Source organism: Thermobia domestica, chromosome 12 (assembly GCF_964235325.1).
Source record: "Thermobia domestica chromosome 12, izTheDome1.hap1.1, whole genome shotgun sequence".
Taxonomy (NCBI): domain Eukaryota; kingdom Metazoa; phylum Arthropoda; class Insecta; order Zygentoma; family Lepismatidae; genus Thermobia; species Thermobia domestica.
Window position 1 is genome coordinate 165,677,555 of NC_137465.1, and position 20,820 is coordinate 165,698,374.

At 33.8% G+C, this 20,820-nt stretch overlaps 1 protein-coding gene across 3 annotated transcripts in view; it reads left to right on the top strand.

Moving 5' to 3' along the window:
- The window catches only part of LOC145666810 (glutathione hydrolase-like YwrD proenzyme), a 125,623-nt gene that overhangs the window by 85,669 nt on the left and 19,134 nt on the right, over positions 1-20,820 (top strand). For all 3 annotated transcript variants that reach the window (XM_081734374.1, XM_081734372.1, XM_081734373.1), the window contains exon 7: positions 14,238-14,409. In XM_081734374.1, the coding sequence (XP_081590500.1) occupies positions 14,238-14,409 (172 nt within the window). The remainder of the gene's footprint in view (positions 1-14,237; positions 14,410-20,820) is intronic.

Sequence of the window (20,820 nt, forward strand, 5' to 3'; positions counted from 1 at the left end):
TGAATACTAATAAAACCATTGAAGACTATGATGATGATGATTTTGAACAGTACAAGGAGATAATAATAGAATCAGATGCTGCCTTCCAAAAATATAATCGAGATAAAAAAGTAGCATCTAATAGAGGTTCTAAGTACATTAATATTATCAAGCCTATTTGGGATAATTATATTAAACCATCTTTACCTCCAACTCCTAAAAGGACTGGTGAAGGAATTAAACAATATACAGAGATACCTAAAGAGTATGGATGGATGGATGATGTGAGAAAGTTAATTGATCGGTTAATAGTTATAGATGGAGAAGAAAAGGCTGGTAATAATAACTTTTATAATGAGAAAGTAGGTATAGTGAGTATGATTAATAATAAGCTTTCACAATTTATTCCTAATGATTCAAAAGGTATAGGTTATTTGATTAAGATCTTAAATACATTACCACCACGATTCTGGAATGATGAGAAGCTTGGAAAAGGATTAATGAATAGGATTTTAAATATGAAGGGTATACCAGAGTTACATATTCCAGGCTACAAATTTTGCGGACCTTTTACGAAGCTAGAGGAAAGATTAGAAAGAGGAGATGGAGGTATTAACCCATTAGATGAGGCTTGTAAAGAACATGATATATACTATAGGGATAATAAAGATACAGAGTCAAGACATATTGCAGATAAGGAACTAGAAAATAAAGCATGGAAAAGAGCATTTAGTAGTGATGTGCCAATTGGTGAACGATTAGCTGCTTTTGGGGTTGGTACTTCTATGAATGCTAAGGTTAAGTTGGGATGGGGATTATAAGTTTTTTAATTGTTATTATGTATGATTCTTTTATGGGTATATCCCATAAAAGCGTTGTTTCAAGATTTTCTTTATAATAAATGGATAGTGTTGAGAGTTACGAGTTACAGAGCTTTAAAGCTAACACAAGAACATTTAATAATTTGAATGAAGCTAACAAAGATATTGAGTTCGATTTCGATGTGGGGGATGGCTTTATACATCCACACAAAGCAGATTGTCATATGACTTTTGAAGTTGTTGGTGCATCAGTTGGAGGAACATTTGGTGCAAATGATACTATAAAACTTGTAGATAACTTCTTACCATTCTTCTTTTCTCAAATTGAGGTTAGAAAGCATGGAGTTGTTATAGATAAGATTGAACTACCAGGAATAACATCTACAGCTATCGGAACATTAAAGATTTCCAAACCAGAAGTTGAATATCTAAAACAAGCAGGATTTGAAACAGATGATAAACTTGGTCTAAGAAAGGACTTTAGCGTTTTATATCCATTAAGATTAATTCCAGGCTTTTTAAGTGATTATAAAGAGGTTATGTGGAAAGGTGGATTGAGAATAACATTTACAAAAGCTAACAACAATAACGATGTCTTGTACAAATGGGTTGGATCAGGAGCAGGTGCAGCAGCTCCTCATGATGGAAAAATAACAATAAAAAGTATGGAGATAAGAATGCCTATTGTTGAATACGAATCTAATTATGAAAACAAGTTAAAGTTAAATATTCTTAAAGAACCTAAAATCATGTTTTCATTCCATACTTATCAATGTGTTCAAAAGACTGTTGTAGGTTCTTTCTTAGAGTTTGATGTTACTACTCAATTTAATTCAAGACAATTTGATATGCCTGATTTCGTAGTTGTAATGTTTCAAACTGATAGAAGTGGCAAACAAACAGCAGATGCAAGTAAGTTTGATCATTGTAAGGTAAAGAATATCTATCTTAAGAATGGAAGGAATGAGGTATTTCCAAAAGAATCAAGAAACTTAGATATTGCTAACAGGGATTATTTTAAGATGTATGAAGATTATACTGCATTTAAGAGAATAACATGTGGCAATACCGAAATGTACTATGATCCTAAAGAGTTTATAGATAACAGACCAATGTATGTGATTAATTGTAGTAAGAGGAAGAATGTATCGGTAAATGAGAGAACAAACATAAAGATTGTTGTAGACTTTGCAGAAGCTGTGGCTGCTAATACTATATGTTATGCGATTTTAATTGGACAAAAGAACTTTACATATGATCCTAAGAATGAGAAAGTAGTAGAAGAGTTTTAGATAGTTAAATGTATGTTTTGTATTAAAGTTTTTCCATAAACAAAATTGATAAAAAAATGATTAAATATTTTTTGGTGAAGATAAAAATTGAAGAGTGTTCATTGATTTTCTATATAATAAATACGATGTCAAGTCATATTGAGCTTTTAAATAAACTTGGAAGTCTTGAACAAAAACAAGTTATTGGATTAAGAGAATTAGAATTAAATACAGAATATAAGATTGTGAAAATGGAAAAGATTAAAACTAAGTTTGGAAAGAGCATTTTAGTTGAATGTGAGGAGTTTAAGGTATTTCTTCCACCTAGATTTACAAAACACTTAACAGATAAAATGATTGATGAGATCGTTAAAGATGGAATAAAAATCAAATACACTGGTTAAAAGATAATTATCCAACTGTTGAGTTCTGTATGTAAATTTTATGTAAATTTTCTGTATGTAAATGAGGATTGGTTTTATGAATTTCTCATAAACGAACATTTTACTTATAATAAATAATCTATGGCTACTTATTTGAATAAAAAAATGACGTTAAAGCATTGAGATTCCTTCGCATAGATGAGTTAGAAAAAGGTAAAGCGTACGAGATAACATTATGGAAATTGATTCAAACACAGCGTTATGGTCAAAGAGTTTTAGTACATTTAGATGAAAAATAGGCCTATAAGACGTTATTACCACAAAGATATAATGATGAAACTGAGCAAGTATTGAAAGATTTGAAAAAGAGTAAGCTGTTTGTTAAGTATGAAGGTTTGAAAGATTTAGATAATGGTTATAAAATACATTAGTTTTACTTTAGAAATGAATCCAAAAAATAAAACTTGTAATTTTAAGTATGTTTTAAGTGTTTTTGTGGTTTCATTATCAATATCTGAACTTGTAATTTTAAGTGTATAAGTGTTTTTATAGTATCAGACTATAAAAAACTAAGACCTTTGGATATATAGAACACAATGTCCTTTGAATTTTAAAGATACATGTATAAATAGGATTTATTTGAGTTTTTTGTAATTATATCCTTAGAGTTATGCAATTTATAAGACATTCAATAGATAGGAAATTTATTTGTCTATTGATTGTCGTTTGAATTTTGAAAATCGGTTAATATTTGACGATGTTATAGCAAGTTCAAAATTTCGGGAATTTTTTACGGGTTTATTTTTGAGTTTTCGGGAAAATGTTATTCTTTAAAAAGTCTTAAAATTTTATTTGACTTATGGTAGTATTTTTATTTTTTCGATTTGTTGAAATTTTGTGGAGATATTGAAAAAGGGAAAACTATCCTTTGGGTTATGCAACCATTTATGCATTTTAGAAAATTGGTTATGTTATTAGTATTCATTTGCCGTTTGAATTTTTGAAATCGGTTAATTAGGGACCGAGGAATTAAATAATAACGTTATTTGGGGGTGGGACTGCAAGTGTTGCCAACTCACTTTTAACAATTATCATATTTATTAGTAATGGGTGAATTCATCCCGATATGTTTTAAAGCGATATCTTGAAAAATTAAAATCCTGGAACGTTCCGAAAAAATATATTGAGTTGGAGACACTGATTTTTTCTTTCTTGAACATTGATGTTTTAACTAAATTTCCCGGTTAGGTGGCTATGATCAATAAGTTACTCACCTACTCAATAGATGGTGTTGCATGTGGTATGTTTCAGAGTAATAAAAGCTAGAGAGTTGCGGACAGATTTTGTATCAAGAATTTTCTTCAAAGTGATGATCTTGAATCGAAAAAAGCGGGACAGACAAGAAGCCGTGACACCTAGGACAGACAGCCAGGACGGACAGTTTTGGTGTTGTTATTATTACATACTCAGAAGAAGGAGAATCGGATTGGACGGTCCTGTGCTAGTACTGGAATCGTTCAAAATGAATCAGTGACAGATCACCTGTTCCGGAGTTGTATGTATTCCTTCTCATTGAGTTTTTAAAGCTAATTTTTAACCGATTTTCATGATTCAAGTGTCAAATGAAAGCTTATAAACTGGAGATTAAGATGCAATAAATATATTTTGTGTAGGATTCCATTGTAAGTTTTTAGATGTAAGTTTTTATGATTTTAAATGTCATAAAAACAGTAGTTTATTTATCTTTACTCCCAATTTGAATAAGGCATCATCCTTACCCTCCATTTCAAAAATGTATTCATATAATCAATCCACTTGTTATTATTAATATGATTGATAAAGATATGATGGTTCTTAAAACTGAAATAGTAGTCTAAATTCTTATAGGGTAATGCATTATTCCACAGCTCATGTATTTTATTAAGATGATATTTTACTCTTTCATCAAGTTGAACTTTTCCATTCTTATAGTCGATGTAAAATTCTAAAAACATTAATTTGATATAATTCAGCTCGTTTTGTAAGTCTATAAATTCTTTTTCAGATAATTGTTCAGGATTTACAACATGATAAGCAAACGCACCTATTTTTTCTGTTTCATCATTTTGTTTGCTCATTTTATTCCCGCATGCTTTACACTCATCTCGTCTTGTATTACCATTTCTAGAGAACTCTTTGAATTGTTTTAATTCTCCACAAATTACACACTTTTTCATGATTTATTAAATATAAAATATCCAAAATAGTTAGATCATTTTTGTTTGGTTTTAAGTGTCATAAAAGCATATTCAATCTCACTTTGGGGTATCCTTCTGTGTTAAAGTACAATAGTCAGGGGTGGCTTCATAATTTTTTTTTGGGTAGTTAGGGGGTGGAGGGGAAAAGTGTCCTAAAACATACATATGTCCCCTACTTACGTAGGAACAAACCATGGTTCAACCAATAATGTACTTAAGTAGCAGAGTAGAGAAAACAGAAGAAACTACGTTGGCTAAAAATCCGAACGAAATAACTACATAAAATTTCATTGTCTTCTGGCAGAAAACTTCTAAAACTTTTAGAACAAAGAAACGAGATTTTGAAAGTTAAAACTAATTAACTTGAATGTAATAGTGAAAACAAAAACATTCGGGACATGTATAAATGAATCAACGAACTTAAGAAAGGCTATCAACTTCGTGCTTATATATTAAAGGAACCTAAAGAAACAGTTCTCACTGATACAGATAGCATCTTAAATAGATGGAAAGATTTCTTTGACGATTTGCTTAACACATAGCCAAAAACTAATGCGCGTGGAGAAAGTGAAATGCATGCTGCATAACCGTATAATCCAGAACCTAACCAGACAGAAACAGAAATCGCTATTTAAAAAATTAAACACACATCTCAGGGTGTAGACGAAATTCTGATTGACTTAATTTTACCTGGAGGGGAAAAATTGTAGAGCAAAATACACAAACTCATTCTCATTATCTGGAACAAGGAGGAATTACCATAAGAGTGAAGTGAATCAATAATTGTTCCAGTTCAGAAGAAAATCAACAAAACAGATTTAATTATTATCGAGGCATTTCTCTTCTGTCAACATCCAATAAATCCTCTTAAACATTGTATTAGCAAGATTGACTCCATACGCAGATGAAATTATTGGAGATTATCAGAATGGAATTAGGTAAAATCAGTGTGCGAATTAGATAATCTATATTGGGGGGGATCAAATTAGGCCAACAGGACGTAAAGTCTGAAGGTGCAATACTTCAAAATGAGACAATAATGTCTTACCCCCCCATAAACACACAATAAATATGACATCTTTAATAAATAAGAGATTTATTTATTCAATAATCTACTGACAATAACTATGTATGTATATATTGTTTGACATGGACACACCACACCTAATCTTTCTGAACGTGTTTAAATGTACTCACTCTTGTGCCCGTAGTTCTCTAAGGTTCATTTACTTAATAATTCGGCCCAAGCGATAGCCATGATCACAAACATATGTTAATTTTTCTACTCATATTGAAATCTTCTATTTCGCGTTATTACACACAGCTTGAAAAAAGAAAAAACTACTTCAGTATTATGAAAACCACTAAAAATATCAGTTAAACCGGACTTACTTTTTTTAAAAAAAAAATCTAGGTATTAGCCTATCATACGAGAAAAGGATTGTTGTTGGTTCTGATTTCTGGCATCACAGTCAAATCGAAGGCCAAATATTTGAAAAATCTCAGTTCAAATTTCGAGCTTGCGCTTCTACTCCCCGCTAAAGCTGCACTTTTCATGCTTTTTTTTTTTTTTAATATCGATTCCGTGACAGCTCAAGAAGTCAACACTTACAGTTACTTTACTGTTAGGTTACAGATGAGTTTATTCACTATGCGCTACGTATTCAAATAATGTAAAACATTACATTGAAGTTTTCCAGACAACATTATTGGCGTGGACAGCAAACTGTGCAGCGAAAAGAAAAATAAAAAAAAAAACTCCAGTTGAAGTGCTTATACAGACACAGACAATGACATGGAGAACCAGTCGTATTAGCAAATGCTGAAAGAAATCTTCAATTACGCGCTTACTCAACCTCACATGTCTGCTCACTAGGGGCGCATCCCCAGCGTGTATGTTAACATATAGCCACGAGAGAATATATCTCAGATTTTGAGTAGTTTCAAAAGTTCATTTCCTTAAACTATAAAAGGCAGTGATTACTATGCTAATTACCACAAATCAAACGCAGCTTTTGAGTTGTATACACACAAACCACTAGGGACTGAGGAACATGTTCTAACAAAGAATACACTGGAAAATGAAAAAAATATAACAAAAATAAAAATAAGATGACAATCAATACAAATGTAGAGAATGAATATGACATATACGAACTTCGCTAAGTATGGTGGAAGAAGCTATTTGTTTACTTCTTCTTGGCCAACCACTAAGAGCACTTATAAATCCATATGTGACTTTGTTATGCGCAATTAGTACATTCAAATTCAAGAACGACGATGAACTGAAGGGTACGAGGTTACGGTTGCAAGTAACAACTGTAGTCATAGTAACATAGTTCAACTAAACAACGGTGAAATGACCAAAAGTGAATAGTTTACATCGCTCATTTCGAAATACAGATAGAAGATTAAATTTACAAGAAATGACAAAAATCAGTGAAATTTGGTGTTATTCTAAGCATAGTTTGGGGGAGGGGAAGCGAGCATCCCCGGTGGGGATACTTCAGCTGACTTCTTTGGGGGGGACAAAATGTGATTGAGGGAGAAAATCCCCCTCAACCCCCGGTAATTCGCACCCTGGGTAAAATCGATCCACTATCGACCAGATATTTACCATTCGACTAATACTTGAAAAGAAATGAGAGAATACAACATCCTGGCACATCAATTATTGACTCTGGTAAGAGAGAAACATTGTACAACATGCTTACAGAATTTGCAATGCCGAAAAAGGTAGATTAAATAAGATATGTTTAAATGAATCCCAAAGTAAGGTTCGAGTAGAGAAATTCTTGTTCGCGAGCTTTCATGTTAGGAATGACCTGAAACAAGGAGATGCGTTGTAGTCATTATTATTTAACTATGTTCTGGATAACACGATAAGGAAAATCAAAGACAGCAATCAGGCCCTAAAGCTGAATTGTATTTGCCGAGTTATAGCGTATGCTGATGATGTAAATTTAATAGGTAATGATAGAATAATAGAAAGGAATGCAGAAATCTTAATTAACGATTGCAGGGATATAGGCTTAAAAGTAAATGGAGAGAAAACTAAATAAATGGAAGTTTGTCGGGATTGTAATACTGCATTTTATGGATGCGGTAAAACACCAAATAATATTTTTCTTTCGACAAAGTGGATACTTTCAAATATCTAGGATCATTATTAACAGACCAAAAACATAATCACTAAAAAATTTGATGTCAACTGAAAGCAGGGATTTCGTGCTATTATTCAGTTAAAAATCTTTTGTTGTCGCTAATTCTGTTGAGGAATTTGTAGCTCAAAATATAAAATGATAATCATGCCTGTTGTGTTGTATGGTTGCGAAACATGGTCACTGAATCTGAGGGAAAATCGCAGACTGAAAGCATTTGAAAACCAACCAATATTCGAACCAATATTCGAACTCCAAAAGGAACGGGAATGGGGAAATTCGGAAACTTCATAAGGAGGAACTCCTTTTTTTTAAATACCGTTTACCAAACATTGTTAGAGTCATCAAGTCTAGAAGGCTCAAGTGGTCAGGTTATGTAGCCAGAATGGAAGAAATTAGAAAAGCTTTCGAAGTTGTAACTGGAAATCCAAATAGGAAAATGACCGTTAGGAAGACCGAGGCGCAGATAGGAGGACAATGTTAAAATGGTTCTCGCAGAGATTGAAATATAAAGTAGAAATCAATGGAGAGCTTTTGTAAACGCGGCAATGAGCCTCCTGTGTTCATAGGCGTGCTATATTAAGTTTTTGATACATTTAGCTTCTTTTTATTTGACAGAAATGTTATTATAGGAACTAAAAGTTTTTCTGTAGTAAAGAGGATTTCGATTCGAGGTTAGCTATTTACGTTAATATTATAAGAAATTTGGTGGTGATTTTGATATAAAATGGCACCCATACTCTTTCTAAAGTCTCTCTCTCTCTCTTTCATATATATATTATATATACAATATATATTCCCGTTTGTATGGGCGCCCTCTTAGTAGACTTGTCCACCGCCCTAATTAGTATCCCAGCACGGCCCTGGATTCAATGTGTCTTCTGAAAAACATGGGTGTGTGAGTTTTGTAATGGTGGATCAAAAAATCCTCAGTATGCTTGTTACGACTGTGATGTTGACGACTAAAGTTTTTCTTTCCATTGTTACATGTAAGGATAACATACCGGTACATATGTAATTATGTTAAAAGTAAAGTAAAGTAAAAAATAGAGTAAAAAATAAAGTAAGAGTGTAAGGTAAAGCACCGTGTATGTTCAAAGTAAAAGCTGTTAAAATTAAAGCTTTAGAAAAACTTGTATAGTGGTGTATAATAATGTACCACAACAAAATAAAGATTTCGTGCTTATCAAGTATACAGCATACCGTACCTTACACATGACCAAAACCTTGTTTTATACACTTTACATAAATTCCATGTCAAAATAACTCCATACGTTGAGTAACTTTGACCTTATGCAGCAAATACATAAGATGTCAAAGTAGCCCCACCCCCGGGGCTACTTTGACCGGTATTTCTTAATTTATTCCCGCCAAAACTTACTTGTAGAGACTTAGGTTTAGTAGTGGATGTGATAGCCTAGATAACTATTGTTATGATGAGAATAGTATCATTCATTGGTTGCAGAAAGTGTCCCATGTATACATCTAAACTAGTCCAAAACCTGTCAAAGTAGCCCCGTTTTACGATACTCTGTACTACTAGTCAAACACAGAGATAGCAGCAATTATGTAACTGAAGAATTCTGCATGCTATTACCAATGTTGCATGTAACACTTATAAGCGCCGACACGAAGAAAATATTGGAGGGAAGGATCAGGATTTCTCACAAGATGAGACGAGGCAGTCCTTTTCCAATAGAAACATACACTTTCCAAAACATCACTTTCAGACAGTGGCGAACGAAAGGGGTTTCGGGATTATAACCCTCTCGCCATTGAGCAAGATATAAAATTAATATTTGGTATATGTATACAAACACTTGAATTATATGAACTTAGGAACTTGATTTTTTTTTTTGACGAACTTCTGTGTACGCCACTACTTTTTACGACATCTCATTGTAATGAAACAGTTTGAGTTCTTGTCTCGTCCCTAGGATGTCCAGGTACTGTAAATCGAAATAAGGCAATTATTAGATGTAGGGATGATTGGTTGAAAATCAACTGATCTTAATCAGCGACCCAGCCCTGGGTGGATTTAGAAACATTGCGGTCTAAACCAATTCTTAGCCTGAATCCCCTCCCCCTTTTCCTGGGCAGAATAATAAGAAGTTATTCATTGAGTCTGCTTAATTCATCCACTCGTTCTCCCATGTTATATATATTTATATATATATATTCACTCTCTTGGGTGCTAACAATTCGTTACAATGCAGTTGCGGCAGTTACAAAGATGAATCATTTAATACATACTACAAAATCATCCATGTTTCAAATTTACGTAATCAGGGAGTAATCTACACCCCCCCAACACCCCCCTAACACCCCTCCAAATTTCTTTACACACACCCCCGGATGGAAAAGGAATACTCCCCCAAATCGAATTGTATCAATCAGTATCATATAGGTTATTTATTACATCAAGTTAAAAAAGGTGTAGCGTTTTGGAAAGAAGGCAATATTCTTATTTATTTATTTCACTTTAAAATACGAAGCGACGTCGTTCTCATGTACGGCTTCGAGAACCACATGTTTCGGGCGGTGTTTCAATCGAAACAATTGACAAAACAGACCGCTGATACCTACCCTCCTGGACTCTGCGGTCGTTGCCGAGAAAAGAGATTGATGGACAGATGCAGATTACTGAAATTAGCAACGTCTTGAGCGGCCATTCACCTACCTCCTCCTCAATAAGGAAAAATATGACAATATAGTAATAAGCCTACACCAGATTCAGTTGGTAAGTGCTACTCTAGAACAAGCTCGCAACCAGAAGGGGGTTAAGGAGAACTGGCCCTCCCTAAATTTTTCATGTCCAGTCCAAAGCTCAATACAAAACGCACAATGTAGATATCTATAAGAAACTTTTTAATGACTTGACCCCTCCTAACATATTCATAGACCCCAAAGATCTGTGGCTGGTTTCGAGCCTGCTCTGCAAGTGGTGTATCAACGGACGGACGTTAGTCAAGACGTTTTTAGAAATGAAGAGATCGATCGAAGTAAGAATTATATATTTTTAAGACTGAGTCTAGTGTTATGCAGGAACGCATTTGGCGCTAGCTTAATTTTGTAAAGTATATTTTTATTCACGTAAAATCATTGAGCGGAACAGGGCTCATAGCGACTCACTTTTTTTAAAAACTAAAATTTACTTTTTTTTCAAGTTGGTCACTAAAAGTTACTTTTTTTCAAATTTGTCACTAAAAGTTACTTTTTTGAGAGGTAAAGTGACTTTTTCGTGTGATTTATGTTTTGCATTGGCAGTTTTCTAAGAAAAATTTAAAAACAAAAGGAAAAAGGCAGAAATTTGTTACCCATTACTCTTCTGAAAACTTCAGAACTTGTTGTCACATGTGAAACAGTCAGCTTTATTCTCACTTCAGCTTTTTTTCTTTCTAAAGCACAGTGGACTGTTGGTGGATGCTTAAGCTCTCAACGTGGGGATGAGAACCCTTCTGTGTCTATTCTTTCTTCTATTATAATAATCTTTTAGTTTTCTATCGTAATAGTTAACGCTCCGTTCAACGTTGTGTGAGTGTGTTTATGTGGTTCATCATGTTTGTCTTGTGTTATGCTTCCTGTATGTTCTTCTTAAGAGTAGGTGATGAATTTGAATATTTCACGTTTTTGTGAACTCTTAATGCGAAGTTAAATATAATGTCTGGGATGAAGAAATTCGAAAATAGGCCAGAACTGATTCCACTTACTCAGAAGCTTTTTACATCTGCTAAGTCTGCTTACAGATAACTACAAAGCATACTTTGAAAACCTAAGAAAGGAGGAAGCTCAAAAAGAAGTAAAGAAGAAACAAAAGAAGAAACAAAGAGAGAGGTGATTGAGAAATTGACAAAGGGGAAAAGGGGCATGATGAGATTTTGGTCACTTTTTTGTGTGCTTTTGGCCATTTTTGGTCACTTTTCCACTATTTACAAGAGAGCAGATCACTATGTGCCCTGGGATTATTAAAATTAGGGTATATTAAAGAAGACAAAACAGAAAGATACAACATATTTATAAATTGAAAAACTGGATTTCTGGAAAATAACTAGATCAGTGAATAATTTTCTTATGAAAACTATTCAGAGCCAATAACGTAGCCAGGAAGGGACAGGAACGGAGATTAAGAGATCAAATAATATTACAACAATTAACGTTAACAACAGGGTTAGAATATTAAATGAAATGAAATTGGAACTATGTACAGTATTAATTACTAAACGAATGTGATTTCAGTATGGGAAGAGGGAATTTTTCCCAATTAATATATATATATATATTGAAAAAAAATCACCCACTAAAACTTGCTGTGGTGAATTAATTGAAATAATAGAATTTTGCGAAATAATTAGACTACAATAATTCGTATGTAATCAATTCATATGTAATTACTAGGTAAAATAGTGGAAGTTAATTCCTAATACAACGGGAACCTCTCTTAACGGGCATCTCTTAATAGTGTACATCTTCGTACGAGAACAAACTTTCTTATTTTTCCGTGCCATAAATATGTGTGATGTGGTGTTATGAGAGAGAACTCTTCCTTTTAGGGACACCTCTCATTTACGGACAAGTAATCGGTTCTACCGATGTCCGTTTTGAGAGGTTTTACTGTATTATTTATTTTAATAATAATACTAAATGCTCAAATGTGTGAACTTACTTTATTGAACCTACCACTGCAAAGAGTTTATATTATTATTATTATTATTATTATTATTATTATTATTATTATTATTATTATTATTATTATTATTGATAATAATAATAATAATAATAATAATAATAATAATAATAATAATAATAATAATAATGCAATAGTTGCGTAACAAAATATATTGTTTTCTTGTTTTTGTTTAAAAATTATATCACTATTCTGAGAGCACACCCCCCCTTTTATTTTGAACACCCCCCTAAATAAAAATTTCTGGCGTACTTACTGTACGTAATTAATACCGTTCACCAAGAAATTATTTAAAAATTAAACATTTCACTAAGACTCACAATTCTCTTTCAGAAAATCGGAAGAACACCAAATCATCGAATGAGTATACTAAAATACTGGAGCGACAATACTTGAACGTAGTACATACGTAGCCTATTTCGGAGCGAGAAAGAAAGGAGTCGTATATTAAAAAAAAAAAAAAAAAAAAAAAAAAAAAAAATATGCTTACCGGTCCTTGGTAAATAATTGAAGCTGGGTGCAGAATACAACACAACAACAATCTGTCCTCCTTGAAATATATCATACAGCACTCAATTCATTATTGCGGCTTGGAATTTGCGGCATTTGACACTTTCTGATATTCATCTCTTTCCAAATGTCAAATTGGAAGGTGTTCATTTTTATTCTAATGATGATATCCCAGTGTTGTACATGTTATTCTGGAAAGCTTCAACAAAACCTTATTTATCAGCGATATAAACACTCTTGAACATCAATGAATAAAGTGCTTTGAATGGATAAGTCAAGTGATTTCGTTATTGTCCCTGTTAACCTAATTGCAATGTTCCAAAATCACCTTTTCTGTTACAAACAACAGATCTGATAGGTAAAGAAAACATAGGTTGGTATGTGTTTCACTTTATTTTCATGTAAATACGTTTCCTTACCTTCTTTATCCTTCATCCATTTGCTTAATACTATCCGGAAATTTAAATGAAAATTGCAATTCTCTCTTTCATTATGATACTTATAAGCCAATACAAAACACGATTAATGCAAGTTCCGTATGTACCTAGGCCTAATCTCTTTCTCTATCACGGGAAATGAATGACGCTGGAAGTGCTGGTGGAAACCAGAGGCGGATCTAGGTGAAAACTGTGGGGAGGGGGACAGCCAGAAGCCAGACTATAATAGGTATATCATACGTTTACTATAAACTTTTAAAAATATATAAATAATAGCTTAAATTACTTTTGTCACTCAAAAAACTGGGGGGCCTAGCCTCCCCGGCCCCGGGCTAGATCCGCCACTGGTGGAAACACGTCATGCTTTATCAAGGACGTGCTCAAAATTAAAACTATACCTAAACTCGTCACAACTCCTTTTATAGTTGGGTTTAGAACCTTCATAAGGGTCCTCGTACCATATCAATTGACACAAATCGCTCTTAGATTACTTATATATTATAATAGTTTACGTTGTTTTGGGGTCTGTCTAAGATACATGTGTCATCGGAGTTTAAAGTCAACATCGTCCATATTTTCAAAACTATCAAAGAGAGATAATAATTGTCTTTTTTGAGATTTTATGTCTTTCTCCTTCCAAAATAAATTAACGACAGGAAATTATATGGAATTTTTCTCTACTGGAAACAATTTTTAGGTATAAATTTGAAACTTGAAATGACATGGCACAAATTATATTTTCTTCCTCTTCTAGCTATGGGCCACAATTCTGCCGATTATTTGCATACCTTAATTGAGGCTTTGAAACTTAGTTTTGCCGACACTTTATGGTACGTGGCTGATCCTGATGTGGTAGAAGTGCCAGTAGAGGAGCTTCTTTCAGACGAATATGCCGATCAGAGAAGAGAGCTCATTGATTTGAACAGGTTTGTCTACTTCCTACACTATACACTGAACACTGGTGTTTTATTTTATTTTATTTTATTTTTTTAAAAAGAAAGTAACATCTTAACTTCAATTTTACAATTATACTGACCATTAAGGTGCATTATTTGAGAGATTCGGACTTAGAATCTAGAACTACACAGGAAAAAATTGTGGTGTTATTAGACCTAAAACCTAATTTTAATACAGTGCAGTAGTCCCAGCATAACTACTGCTTTAACGAGTTAGTTTAACAGCAAAGTTATGGTTAACACAGACCCGGTGTGACCGGTTGGATACATCTGATCCGGAGCAGTATTGGTACTAACACTGCAGTGGCACTAAGAAATTAAGCAATTGAACGAAGGAACGCAGAAATACGAACGAACTATGTAGTTCTTTCAATATGTACCCTGTATTGTTAGTAACACCGTAGTTCGCATGGTGAACACATGTTGTTAATGCACTATGTAATATTGATACCTGTATTATTCTCAGAGATTGCAAATGTGTCGTTTCCTAAGAACAATCCTCAAAATCTTGTGCATCAGAAAGAGACAGGTATACTGTATTTTTTCCGTGCACGGATATTACAAATATGTAAGTCGCTGATAATGAAAATTTGTGTTAATTTTATTTATGAGCAAAGTTTTATGCAGTGTTGAAATTTACACCAAGTAATAATTAACATGATGCATTGTGTGTAATTTTTCACTTAAATAGTTTTGTGAGTGTATGAGTACTGTAACAAAATTTACATTAGCAAAAGTGCTGCCACCTGTTTTCGGTGTCCTTGTACTTGTTCTCCGTATATTTCAACCCATAAGGACTACGTCAAGTAGTTGATTTATCCATTACAATTTTTAACAATTTACTCCAAAATCGGATGACCTGAAAGTAGAACCACATATGTGTCAAAATTTAACACAACTAGTGTAACAAATAACCATTGTGTTGAATTTACATAGTCCTTTTTTCTGTCTAATATAGTTGAAAATTCTATTTGGAAAGATGGAGTAATCAATTAATAATGATCAATTTTCGTATGGAGTTTTCGCTTATTAATACAATAAATTGCAACTTTAATATAGGGTTATCCAAGAGGAACGGTGCAAAACTGAAGCGTGTTTATTTCGTATTGAAACGACATAGAAAACCAAAACTAGTCGGAAAGATAAAAGGAAGGTGTAAGTGTTTGTGAACATGATAAGTCCGATAATATGAGCAATCTGAGTCATACGACAGACGTCAAATCAATAATTTTGCTCTTTCCAGACGCGTCCAAACATATCCTTAATTATCTACTCCACTGTATTAGAGATGCGTTGCCAACATGCAATGCATTTCCCATGCGGTGCTGGCTTCATGAATTTTGTGGGAAAATATCTCGGCACTGTTAGAACAAACCCTGTTTATGCAAATTCCATCACACAATTCCCACGTTTTACCTTCATGTAGCACACATATAGAACTAACTTCAAACCAAATGATAATATCATTGATGACATTATTAACATTATGCATACTACTATGCTCTTGAATGCATTCCGATAAAGGAGAGATTTATACTGCAGCGTAAGTCGAGATTTATAGTCGTTAATAGTAGTAGTGAAATACATTTCGAGCACTATGGTTCTGAATAGTTGCGGTGAGACAACTTCGTGTTTGATCTTGTAAGACATTGTCAGGAGCTGGTGTAAAATATTTCAGGCCATTGATGATGTTGGTTTTCGGAGTATGACTCTGCTATTCCCAACATGCATTCTAAGAATGTGTATGAAGTAAGTATGGTGCCTCCAGTTCCAATTTCTAGTGTGCGTGGCTAACAGCGATGGTGTGTTGCGGAGTTGCATTCAGTTTAATGTCCTTGCAACCTTTGCACACTCTGCGAATGTGGTGTCAATCGGATGGCTCCTTCTCGGTGTTGAAATTTTAATGTTCAATAGTCTACTAATAGTAATTAATGAACAGAAATAACTATTTTTATAGTTTTGAATTTTTATTGTATCTTTGACTTAATTGATTAGATTAAAACCATAAACGGAAAAAAAAATGCAGGCAAACTTAAAACTTTTAGAAAATAATATAATGTTAGTTACTAAGTGTCTGATGAGTTATTGTGTTTGTTTTGTGGAGTTGCTGCTATTGTATTGACTAGGTGTTCCTGGGTGCAGGAAGGGGAGACATTAATGGTGTTCTGTTACAATTTACAGACTTAACAGAATGTAAAAGCAGTAAAGCTCAGTATTTACTGAACGTCGTTTTATTATTATTATTATTATTATTATTATTATTATTATTATTATTATTATTATTATTATTATTATTATTATTATAAACTATTGCTGAAGAGATTGTTATGATTTGAAAAGTATAAAATGGAAAGTCCAGAAAAATTGCCATACGACCCGATACTAGAAAAAACTAAACATACGCGTATACCTTGTAATGTATCGAAATTGTGCAGAAGAGAAAAACCTTAGACTATAGATGTATTAATATTGTTGCTATTCAAAATGTTTAAACTTATAGAACAATTAAGTTAGTAGCTAACCTGGATAATTTAATGTTTCATTTCATCGTTAAACAGTTCTATATAATTATTCAACGCAAAACAATTAAAATCATCTAGCGACTACTCTCAACAACTTTAATCAGATTCAACTTATCCTCAGTGATGCCAACCTCAAACGCTATAATATCCCATCTCGAGAGGCAAAAAAAAATCCCATTTTGCATCTTAATTTCCCTCGTTGTACTACTACTACTGTAACTACTACTACTACTACTACTACTACTACTACTACTACTACTACTAATAATAATAATAATAATAATAATAATAATAATAATAATAATAATAATAATAATAATAATAATAATAATAATAATAATAATAACATGGAAATTAAATTTTGTATGTCATGTGTTACTTTTTCAATTTCTGGGTGAATCAATAAATTTTGATCTTCCATAATTATAAAATAGTTTGTGAATAACTATATTCCTTAATTGATAACAAGTATAGTCAGAAATGCTGTCCATACCTTTGTACCAGCATCTTATACTGAGACGAAATATACAGAAAAGTTTTGTTTTTCATTCATTTCATGTGAAACGTTTGGAAATTGGTTGTTTCTCGTTTGTTATTTTACTTTCTTCGATTTGTTTATTGTCTCGTTTCCTTCTTTCTTCAAATATCAGAGCACAAATTTTCTTTCTTGGTACTTGATTTATAGGAATCACACATGATTAAGTTACTCCTCTCTAGCATGGACTTTGCTGATAACAAAGACCAATAGTTGACAACAATGACACGTTATTGATGAATCATTATTCTACTTTCCGCACGGAGAGAATTTTGTTGGCGTGGATTATATCTATTGTGAAAAATCCATATATGTTTCCGATTTCGATGAAAATTCCCTTTGTCCCATTCCGAATAAGTAATGTCAAAAAAAAAATCCCTCAAAATAGGATTTTTCCCACGGGTTAGCATCACTGCTTATCCTTCCTACATGCTTGGAAAATTGTTGTAGATGTAATAAATGAAGTACATTGCTATATGTCTGATGCTACTTGTAGAAAATGAGATTATTAACCATTTTCGTCAATACGTATAACATGCAACTATACTGTGCTATGACATCAAATATATATATATATATTCGAATCGCGTAATAATGATTTGCCCTGATATTATAATAGGATAAAGTTTACACTTGAAAGTCTTGTTCTCAACATTGTTTCAATTTGTGTGCCTTGTCAGCTTTAACAACAACACAAAATACTGTAACGCCCATTTTATGTTATGAACAACAAAAGGCAATTAATAAGAAAGAATTTTCCTATGTTGAAACTTGCCATCTATTAATGTGCGAAAGAGGAATGAGATAGAGACGTAACTAAGAGCTTTTACAAATCCATTTCTTACGTGTGCAAGGGCGCCGATCCTGGGGGGCTGGGGGGCCCGAGAGCCCCCAAAGCTCAAGTGGCCCCCTATTGTATTTATGAATATACAATATTTGGCATAATTTGAATGCAATTTGTCTTAAAATTTTCATATATATATATACCTTCTGCATCTGAATGCACCCCCCCCGAAATTTACAGAGAAATCGGCGCCCTTGCGTGTCCTATCCTTAATTTTCGCAATTGTTTCACAGAAATCCATTTTAAATGTTTATACGAGGGTCATTCGGAAAGTAAAGAACGTTTTTGTATAAACACTTTAATAACTGATATACAAAGGCGAAATTTGTGTTACATACTATGTGATACTTAAGTTACTTTTCGACATAGTCGGCGTGTAAATTTAAACACTTGTCATACCGTGGTACAAGTTTTTCTATGCCTTCGGCATACACAGTTGCCGCCGAACTGTTGAACCAATCACTAACAGCTTCCTTAAGTTCATCATCACTGCCGTAGTGGCTTCCACCTAAAAAGTCTTTCAACTTTGGGAATAGGTGGAAGTCACTGGGGGCTAAGTCTGGACTATAGGGTGGATGCTCCCAAACTTCCCACTTAAACTGCTGAAGCAAGTCCCTCGTCAATGCCGCGGAGTGAGGACGGGCATTGTCGTGGAGGAGGATGACGCCGCTGGTCAGCAATCCGCGCCTTTTGTTTTGAATCGCGTGGCGAAGTCGACGTAACGTCTGACAGTAGGCAGCTGCATTTATGGTCTCACCTCTCTGCATGTAGTCAACGAGCAAAACACCCTTACGATCCCAAAAGACCGTAGCCATAACCTTTCTGGTGCTCAAAATTTGTTTGGCTTTTTTCGGCTTTTTCGGAGAATTTGAATGGTGCCATTCCATGGATTGGCGCTTTGTTTCTGGAGTGATGTGCGAAATCCACGTCTCATCTCCAGTAACAATACGATTTAAAAGTTCATCGCCATCCTAATGGTAACGGCTGAGAAAAGTCAATGCGGCTCCCATTCGCTTGGTTTTGTGTTCTTCCGATAACAGTCGAGGCACCCACCTTGCACTAATTTTTTTGTAACCAAGTTCACCACTGACAATTTCGTACAACACAGTTCTTAAAATTTCAGGAAAGAATTCGTGCAGCCCATCAATAGTGAATCGCCTATCCTCTTGAATTTTCCGTTCAATTCTTCCTTTGAGTTCGTCAGTCACAACAGAAGGCCGGCCCGAGCGTTCCTCATCGTGCACATTCGTCCGTCCGTGATTAAACATAATGCACCACTTACGAACTGATGCTTCATTCATTACATTTCCATACACCTCAGTGATTTGTCTATAAATTTCTATCGGACGCACTTTTCTTGCATTCAAAAATCTTATCACACTACGAACCTCACACTTGGCGGGATCAGTAATTGTATCGCACATTTTACAGTCGCACAGCGAAGCAATAACGGACCGTAGCGGATCGCAGCTGGTGCCAGACTGAGGCTAAAGCATGCCCAGGTCAATAACCCAGCGGCAGCGGGGGTGGGGGAACACGCGCACGCGCTAGCGCAAAACGTTCTTTACTTTCCGAATGACCCTCGTATGATATTTTAATTATACGTATCATTGGAAGTTAATAAATCAATACTTCAGACTACATTTGTAAAGGGTTACCCAATGTTTTTACGTACCATAAATTAATTGTAACACACCTGTTCTTCTTCCCAAATACGATGTATTTTCTTAGCATGGAAAATTTTTATATGATATGTCTTTAATAATAATAATAATAATAACAATAATAATAATAATAATAATAATAACAGAAATAATAAATAATTTTTATGTTATGGCGTATTTTGATTGGTTGTATGTTGATATACGTCAATCAAGGCGTTTACATTAATATATGTGTACCGGCAGGCCCGTAGCCAGCCCAAAATGTAGGGGGGCCTGGTAGAAGTAAGGAGATCATATTATAGTTCATTTGCAAGCCTACCGTGAAAATTTTAGGCTGACCAGTAAAAATTTAGGGGGGCGGTCACCCTAGACACCCCGTGGATAGAGGTCTGTGTACCGGTATATTTGATTTTGCATATTTCACAGAATGTTACATATTTTTTGTGATTTTACATATTTTGCATTATTGTGATTTTTTACAATATTAATTTTTAAAGCGTTTTTTTTTTAAATTACTGCATTAGCAAACGGAAAAGAAGGCTAGTTGCTCGGGTTCTTCCTTAAAATTTGTGCTGTTTTTGCAACATTATAGAAAGGTTAATACCATAGCTATCGTTGAAGAAGAGTAATTGTCCTTAGGATATTTAACTTTTACGCAGAATTCTGAGTAATAAAAGTGAATAGAACAGTGATCTGATAGAACACGCTAGAATATCAAAAATCACATGTCTAAAGCGGCAGAAATAATTTTGTATGCCTTCAATTTTTACCGTACCTGGAATAAAGATTTTGCATCTTTCTGTGGGAGAGAAAATA